This window comes from Penaeus chinensis, chromosome 3, assembly GCF_019202785.1.
Source record: "Penaeus chinensis breed Huanghai No. 1 chromosome 3, ASM1920278v2, whole genome shotgun sequence".
Classification (NCBI taxonomy): Eukaryota; Metazoa; Arthropoda; class Malacostraca; order Decapoda; family Penaeidae; genus Penaeus; species Penaeus chinensis.
In genome coordinates, this window is record NC_061821.1 from 4,195,110 (window position 1) to 4,205,109 (window position 10,000).

At 37.6% G+C, this 10,000-nt stretch overlaps 1 protein-coding gene across 2 annotated transcripts in view; it reads left to right on the forward strand.

Annotated features, from left to right (window-relative positions):
* LOC125043270 (hemicentin-2-like) overlaps positions 1-10,000 on the forward strand; it is a 75,827-nt gene that overhangs the window by 41,107 nt on the left and 24,720 nt on the right. For both annotated transcript variants that reach the window (XM_047639283.1, XM_047639292.1), the window contains exons 2-3: positions 6,681-6,782; positions 8,122-8,678. In XM_047639283.1, coding sequence (XP_047495239.1) covers positions 6,681-6,782; positions 8,122-8,678 — 659 coding nt within the window. The remainder of the gene's footprint in view (positions 1-6,680; positions 6,783-8,121; positions 8,679-10,000) is intronic.

Below are 10,000 nucleotides of genomic sequence, written 5' to 3' on the forward strand. Positions count from 1 at the left end.
CGCTAATAGTGTTTTTGTATAGTGTTGTTGATGTAAAATCGGTGATATGAGAGCCAGAGCTATATCAGAGTCGAATAATTGCATTAGTAATGTTGTAACGATGGTGCACTTGCAATAATGACTGCAATTATATGCTGAGTGAATATTGAAATGATAATTCAAGGAATAAATATTTATCGTTATGAATACACCGTTGTATGTGGATCTTCGTAATGAAGGCGATAATCACTCAAATTAATTATTGCAATTCATTATGTCATCCGCTTCAAATCTATTCATCTCATGTTGATCACACAAGATTCAATAAATTTATACACGTATGAATTATTTACTATCTCATGCATATTTGCTTATCCATAACGTCTGCAAAGCGTGCATATTAGGAGTGATTCCATTAATTGTGTTCAGTTGTTATGTGTAAGACATGCGAAAATATCATCTTAATGGTCACCATCATTAATTATAACTTCCTCATTATCATATTTTGTCTCTATCATCACCATCATCATTATCTTCATTATCATCATCATTATCAGTTACTATCATCATCATTATCTTCATCATCGTCACTCCCTATCATCATCACTGTCATCATCATCATCGTCATCATTTTCATCGATAGTACCATCATCATCGTTAGCATCATCACTATCATCATCATTGTCCTCATCATCATTGTGGTCATCGTCATCATCATCATCACCATCACTATCATCATCATTATCATCACTATTAATATCATTGTGTTCATCATCATCACTATCATCACCATTATGGTTATCGTCATCATCATCCCTATCATTATCATCCTTGTGGTCATCGACATCATCATTATCATTACCAATTTTATCTCAAATCACCACTTCTTCTGGACAATTGATCTCCGGGAAACAGCCCTATCACCATGCACCATGAAGTCGTCTTTTGCGTGAATTCTTAGCCAAAATGTGTGTGTCTCGTCTCCTATACATACTTTTTCTTCGTTGTTGTTGTTGTTGTCGTTTTCTATGTCTCTGTCTGTTTAAATTATCTCTCTCTCTCTCCTATTTTTTTCTCTTCTCTTTTCTCTCTTCTCTCTCTCTCTCCTATTTTTTCTCTTCTCTTCTCTCTCCTCTTTCCTTCTCTCCCCCCCCCCCCCCCCTCTCTCTCTCTCTCTCTCTCTCTCTCTCTCTCTCTCTCTCTCTCTCTCTCTCTCTCTCTCTCTCTCTCTCTTCTATTTTTTCTCTTCTCTTTCTCTCTCTCTCTCTCTCTCTCTCTCTCTCTCTCTCTCTCTCTCTCTCTCTCTCTCTCTCTCTCTCTCTCTCTCTCTCTCCTATTTTTTCTCTCCTCTTCTCTCTTCTCTTCTTTTCCCCTCCTTTGTCCTCTCCCCTTCCCTCTCCCTTCCTTATCTCTGCAACAATTTTTCTTCTTTTTAAATTTCCTTTGATTGCAAGATACACTTCCGGTTAACTTATCGACTAAATATAGAGAGATTTATACCTTTACATTTAACATATATTCTACATTCACAGCATTTTTCTAACATTCAGAGCGTCTCCATATCTATTCAAATGTTCGGTGTCCATTATAATCATTCCTGACACTTACAATATATATATATATATATATATATATGTGTGTGTGTGTGTGTGTGTGTGTGTGTGTGTGTGTGTGTGTGTGTGTGTGTGTGTATACATTCAAGTCGTATCATCTATGTCCATTCATCAAATATTTTTTTACAATCCCCTATTGATATTTATTCACAATTCCAATATTTGCTGATACATGTTATCAAAAGCAATCTATCACATTGACGTAATGACAGAAAACTCGATATAAACAAGAAACCTTTTGAAAAACAAGGCGACACATTCGACATCCACTACGCTTTCATCTTCAGCTTTGAAGAAAGGGGAAGAAAGTATTGAAAAAAAAAGAGAATAAAAACAACAACAACAAAAAGATGTAAGGAGACATTACAGGACACACGTCGAGAGAGGACAAGATCAAGAAGGCTAAGAGAGGTCAGGTCAGGTCACGTCGTGAGGGAAACAAGAGAGGTATTGGACAGGACTTGTCTTCTCAGATTAAAGTTGGCAGCTGATTAACAAATACTTCCGTTGACACGAATAAAAGACAATATAAAAAGCTGTTAATTCGACCTAATAAACCGTGACTCGTATAAGAAGTGGGCGTTATTAACCACACGCCTGACAGACCCGCCGTATATTTGTTATGAGGCACACCAGGGAGGACTCATCTTACACTTATCTCAGTGCTACCCCTCGCGAGAGAACCAGAGTATGGTATTGATGTCTCCCTCAGAGATAAGGGGGGGAGGGGGGGCTGTATGTGCCAACTGCGACGGACGGAGAGTCTTAGCCTGGTGAAAGATAAGTCTGTAATTAAGATTGCGAAGAGGATGACAGGCAGAGCGGTCTTCCTCGCCAGATCAAGGACCGGAAGTTGATGAGTCTGCCAGGAGGGAGGGGGGGGGGGAGGAGAGGTTGTGCCTTTGCAAAGTGTCATCAAGGGCATAGCGGGGATGGGATAGAAGTGATGTAGGACATGCATACATACATATAAGCATATCAATTCATACATATATACATGCATGCATGCATTCATACATACATTCCTACGTACACACACACACACATACACGCGCACACACACACACGCACACACACACACACACACACACACACACACACACACACACACACACACACACACACACACACACACACACACACACACACACACACACACACACACACACACACACACACACACACACACACACACACACACACACTCACATATATATATATATATATATATATATATATATACAATGTTTCTATATGTATATATATGAATATATATGTATATATACATAAAAATATTTAAAGAAATCCTTTTGACGGGATGAGCGGAGAGAAAGACCAGAGACCACTGCCAACAAAATGTTTACGAAGGCTCACGTAACACGAAACCAAACACGCTCTCGATATGCCTGACAGGAAGTGATTGAAGATAGAAGCTCAGATTGGACAAATTCCGGGGGACATGAGGCCGAGGTGGTATGAGGTATGAGGTGGTATGTGGAATTCCTTCGTAGGTGTACTTTACTTATAAGATTTATGATTACTAGATGGGCAGACTAATCAATTGGATGAGGAAGTCACTGTGAAGGGAATGTATATATATATATATATATATATATATATATATATATATACATATATATATATATATATATATATATATATATGTGTGTATATATATGTATATATATGTATATATATGTATATGTATATGGACTCTCTCTCTCTCTCTCTCTCTCTGTGTGCATATGTATAGATGTGTGTATGCGTGCACGTACATGTGTGCGTGTGTGTATGTGTGTGTGTGCATACATATACATGTATCCATACCTATATATATATACGCATTAAGTTGCATTTGTATCTATGCACACATATATGACTGTATCAACCCCGTCCTTATTAACAGTCAGATAAACTGTTATGACATGGTGATCAATCTGCCTGGTGTGACTTTGATTGCATAAGCTTTGATGATCAGGGTTTGTTGTTACGGAAATATGATTTGAAATACTGTGCAGCTTTTAACCTTGAATGTGTGGCGACATTTTCAATAGGTTATAACATGTTGATATGGTTATGTTTGTACACGTATATGTTTGTCTGTAATTACGTCTGTTACTCGCTCTATCTATGAATTATTACGTCTATCGATTGATCTATCTTTCGATCTGAAGGTGTCTGTCTATCCCTCTATTTGTCTAATCTATTTATCTATCTCTATAATTGTCTATCTTTGTATCTACTTGCTGAATTTATGTGACAGACAGACAGGAAGGCAGAGAGAGAGAAAGAGAAAGAGAAAAATAAAGAGGAAAACAAACAGAAAGAGAAAGAGAAAGAGGAAGAGGGTGAGAAAGAGAATGGGAATGAGAAAGAGAAAGAGACAGAGAAAGTGAAATAGAGAAGCAGGGAGAGAAAGAGAGACGGAAAGAAAGAGACACAGAGACATACAGACAAACAGACACAAGCGGAACAAAGACATATACACCCAGGGTTCCAAATATAACGAAGCTCCGTGTGAAGTGCGTGAGGGTCGTGAACTATTGAATATTGGTGAGACTCATTACCTTTAGTGTTTATTACGTCCCAGGCGGCGATCAGTATAAAGCCAGAGTGGACAAGGAGAACCAGGGAAGAGGGAGAGGGAGAAAGATGGAATATAGATAAACAGTGGATCAGTGAATAAGCGGGGAATACAGAGGTGCACATACGCACACGAGAACGCGCATACATAGGCACACTTAAACACATACACCCCCTTTCTGACACACATACACACATATGTGTATATATATATATATATATATATATGTGTGTGTGTGTGTGTGTGTGTGTGTGTGTGTGTGTGTGTGTGTGTGTGTGTGTGTGTGTGTGTGTGTGTGTGTGTGTGTGTGTCTGTGTGTGTGTGTGTGTGTGTGTGTGTGTGTGCAGTTAGCTAGATAGGTAGATAGATACAGATATAAATAGATATAGATATACATATAAAACAGGCTTACAGACAGAAACGAAGGAAGGGAGACAAAAAGTCGATGATTTTACATAGACAGAGACGAAATGACGAGTATTCCGAACAGCAATGCATAAAGCCCCTACTTTTTACACCAGGAGCCGTTCTTTAGATTTGAGACGTTTACTTGTTTTATATATTAGACTTAAGGCCTTTTTATGTAGCATTTCCGAAAGCCCTGACACTTTGATACACTTTAATACACGATTACTTTCTACGCGCATATTGTTGGAACGTTGAAACATCTTTTCATGTTGTATTAGTGTGTATACCAATCAGAGCGTTATATTTTTCAAATATATTTCACCTAGTCTTAGATGGGGTCTTATATTTTCACTAATTACGTATTGCATCATAAGTTTCTTGATAAGAAATATATATTTCAAAGGTGCATAAATTGTTTCTGGATCTTTTTGGCAGTACACGAAATAAATATGCACTCGATATGGGTGAAATTTGGAATGAATCAAGTCTTTTGCTGGAACGACATGATAAGAATTCCCAGCGTGTCCGAGTCATATTGGTATTGACTTGGGTGGGATGAATGTTTTCAAAATCATTCTGTACCTCTATGATATAACCTTACAGACTCATGAATATCAATGAAAAGGACTTTGTATCTTGATTTGTTGAGATAATTCAATCAATAAGACAAGGAAATGCCTGTGATCATTGGAATTATCCAGCTCTATGATTCGGACACGGAACTCACTCGCGGTGGATACGATAAGAAACAAAACTTTCTGTAACTTTGACTTTATATATGGAAAACACTGTATATAATATGAATAAAAAGTGTTTTGACTTGATCTGAGATATACATTTGCAAGTGGTGTGTATAAACAAAATCAATTGAAGAGTAATCAGGTACTTTTTCCATTTTATTTAAGGCTTTCACAATACTTTTTTATTTTGTAATTAAAAATCGCACCAGTATGAAGTAATTTAAGGGTTTTCTATTGATTAACAAAAAAACTTCTTTTTTGTTAATTTGCAAATACAAACTTCGACGATATTGTGTTTTGTAGCGACCATGATACAACAACAAAGTGTTTGGTGTTTCGAGATGCTACAAAAAAGTTTTTTTATGAAGCACCAAAGAAATAAAAAAAATAAAGATAATCTGCAAGATAGAGTTGAAAATGAACTGAAATGATATTTTGGGTGGTTAACTCTGCCGGAAAAATGGACTTTGATTTGAATTTTTGAACGTTCGAATCTGCTTTTTCCATTAAAATCCGTTAGATCTTCGACTCAGATATTTCATATTTATGATTAGCCATTTCATTTCAGTATAATTGCTTCCCGAGTGAAGGATTTTCATGCTGAAAAATATCCTATTCTAATGGAGATTGCATATATAATTTGTCAGTGCAGTCATACACCAAACGGAATCGATTTATAAAATTCTGCACATTCGCATATATATATATATATATATATATATATATATATATATATATATATATATATATATATACATATATATATATATATATATATATATATATATATGTGTGTGTGTGTGTGTGTGTGTGTGTGAGTGTGTGTGTGTGTTTATATATATATATATATATATATATATATATATATATATATATATATATATATATATATAATTTATATATATATATATATGTGTGTGTGTGTGTGTGTGTGTGTGTGTGTGTGTGTGTGTGTGTGTGTGTGTGTGTGTGTGTGTGTGTGTTTACATACATACATATATATAATTTATATATATATATATATATATATATATATATATATATATATATAAATTACACACACATAGACATGCATGCATATATATATATATATATATATATATATAGAGAGAGAGAGAGAGAGAGAGAGAGAGAGAGAGAGAGCGAGAGCGAGAGCGAGAGCGAGAGCGAGAGAGAGAGAGAGAGAGAGAGAGAGAGAGAGAAAGAGAGAAAGAGAGAAAGAGAGAAAGAGAGAAAGAGAGCGAGAGAGAGAGAGAGAGAGAGAGAGAGAGAGAGAGAGAGAGAGAGAGAGAGCTGGACGCACACGCCCACTCGCATAAAAGCCGCTAACCCCCGCGCCCTCTGCCTCCCTCCCAGGCGTGGCGGAAGGGAAAGTCCACCGCAGCCGCCTTCCAGAGGATGTCCTTGATCTTCCAGACACCGCCGGTCACAGTCACAAAGTTGACGTTAAGTTCTCAGGTGAGTGAGGTGACGGAGGGGAAGGGACTGAGGTGAGGGGAGGTGGGTTGGGAAAGGAGGGAAGGGGAGGTGAGGAGAATATATGTAAGAGATAGGGAGAATGAGGAAGGAAGGAGGGAAGAGAAGGAGAGGAAGAGGAGGAGGGTAAAGAGGACTGAAGGATAAATAGAGGAGGGAGGTGGAGAAAAGTTACGAGGAAGGGAAGGGTAAGAACAGAGAGGAAGGGTGGATAAAAATGGAGGGATTGAAGAGAACAGAGAAGGAGGGGCACAGAGGAGACAGAAAAAAAGAAGAGAAGGTAGGGACGAAAAGGTAGAAAGGGATAACAACAAATAAAAATCAAAAATAACAAAAAAGGGTAGGATTAAGACTAAAGAAGAAAAAGACAAAAGAGAAAGAGATAAAAAAATAGAGATGACGCACAGAAACAGATAAAGGGAGAACAGATGGCGAAAGCAGATTAAGAATACAAAGGAAGAAAAAGAGAAGAAGGAAGGAAAGGGAAACAGAAAAAAAAAAATATATATGTTTGAGGAGATGGCGTGTATATGATTCTTTCTTTACTTATCTTTGTTTGAACATCCAACCTGTTCTGGGATTTGAATCTTGTCCATATTGCATGAAATGAGAAGCAAAGGGGAGTCTTTGATCTATAATGACATGAAGGGACATCAAATATTTAAAGTAATTACTTGCTTTGTTCACGGTGATTAGAGCTTATTCGATATTAAAATCAGATCATCCTCCTCTGCGTTCAGTTTATGTAATTATACTCGGTTCAAATTTAGGAAAAAAAGGAATAGTTGGCAACTCGACCCGGGTTCTGGAGTCGTCCGATTCCCTTGCCAAGTAACTTTATGATGAAAGATGATAATAATGTGGTGTTTAAGGCAGCAGATTTTAGGGGAAAATTGATTAAAATATTGTAAAAATACAGTTTTAGCATAATAAAAATAATGCAATGTATTTAAAGTCTCATGATTAGAAAAAAAAAACAATCGAGTTGGCGAATCGGAGTGCTCGAATGTTCAGTGGAGTTGCCAGATTTTCCTTTTCCTGAGATCTGACGTAACTTCAATGTATATTCTATATCTAAGTCCTCAAACACAGATAACCGTCGAAATCATGTGTAAATATGAGGGACAAGTCTTCTCTCACCTTTGATCTCATATTGACATTCCTTCGTTAATCTCTGCGCCAAAAAGACGTAATCAAAGAGTAAATTAAAGGAGGGAGAGAAAGAAAACGGGATTGGGGGAATAAAAAAGAAAACGAACCCAAGAAACTTTTTTCGAGGGAAACTCTTTTGAATGACGTTTTGCATTCTCTCTTTCAACAGGTCATCATACTCTTTCGCCCAAATTACTGCGTCGGAGATCGAACGACGAGGCGGCCAGACAGCAGCAGCACCATCAACACCACCAGCACCAGAATCATCACCACCATCGCGAAAACCATCTTCACCACAGTTTAAATCATCACAGCAATCATCACAACCAGCACCCCCAGTCACAGCAACTGAAACAACCCAAACAACACCAAGAACACCATCACCACCAACAGAAACCACACCACCAACACCACCAACACCAACAGAAACACCTCCAGCAACACCACCACCCCGTCAGCTACCCAGACAGTCGGCGATTCAGAGGCAGGCTGTCGGTCGAGAGAGGTTTTGCCTTCCGGGCTGACGAAGAGAACGGCGGGCGTGTGGGCGTGTATCCCGTGGGTTCTCCTGACGAAGGCGGTGCGGCGAACCCCCCCATGGACGCCGCAGCGATAGGGCCTCCTCCAGGACCGAGCTTCGACAAGACGCTGCCGAGGAACGTCACTATCCAGGCGGGCAAGATGGCGATTCTGTCTTGCAGGGTGTTCAATATCAATGATAAGTCGGTGAGTTAGAATTGGCAATTTTGTTTTTGTTTCGTTGTTGCTGTGGTAATTTTGTTGTTGTTGTTGTTGCTGGGGTGATATTGTTTTTTTTGTTGTTGTTGCTGTGGTAATTTTGTTTTGTTGTTGCTGTGGTAATTTTGTTTTTGTTTTGTTTCTATTGTGTTTTTTTTGTTGTTGTTGTTGTGGTAATATTGTTTTTGTTTTGTTATGATATTTTTTTTTGTGGCAGTATTGTTTTTATTTTGTTGTTCTTATGGCAATATTTCATGCTTAGTTATTTTTGTTGTTTTTGCTTTCGTTGTGAGTGGAACTGCGTACGTGCGTGTGTGTGTGTGTGTGTGTGTGTGTGTGTGTGTGTGTGTGTGTGTGTGTGTGTGTGTGTGTGTATTTATGTGTGTGTGTGTGCGTGTGCATGAGCGTATGTGTGTGTTAACATGTGCGTATGTGTTCATGTGTATATGCTTATGTTAGTTCAGGTTAACACTTATAATTTTCTTTGTATTTAATGTTTGTATAAATGTGTACTATGTATTTGTGTCCATTTGCGTGTTAGGCCTTCTATTTCTTTAAACATCAACATAACCTTATTCAGAAACACGTATTATAGAAAAAAAAAAAAAATCTCCAACACACAAAAACACAATTAATAATGAAACCTAATTATTCAAAGGGTATGCCTGCCTGAGGAAATACATTCTGCTGTTATCCCCCCCCCCCCCCCCCAGCATTCCACAGTGTTGAATTCAATAGTATTTAGAGATGATGAATACTAAACCTTTACTGAAAATACACTGGCTTCACACTCATTATTAACTTTAATCCTTTTCAAATTAATTACCATATACTGCATCGACTTTCATGGTTTATGGAATCTATGTTTAGACAGCATATTGACCCAAATATAGGGAGGAAAGATATTCATGCGTGTACATACACATTCACATGAACATACAGACATAAACGCACACATGAACACGTATCTCAGGTCTATCGTTTGTTATACATTTTGATGTGTGTTTATAAGCGTGGATATTTATTATTTACTTACTAATTTCGCTTCCTTAGTGTGAAAATGTAACTAGTGTGTTTGGATACGTGTTTGTCTGTGTGGATATGTTGATAGTTATGTGTGTGTTTATATGTACCTTTATATGTAGGTATGTGCACACACAAACACTACAATAAACATGAACGTATCTGTGTGTTTGTGTGTGTAAATAGCTGTATATCCAACACACAAACCTTCTTATCAGCACGAATATCCACACATAATAAACTCGTTTCTAACTACACACAAACCTCTATTTTCACACTGAAGAAGT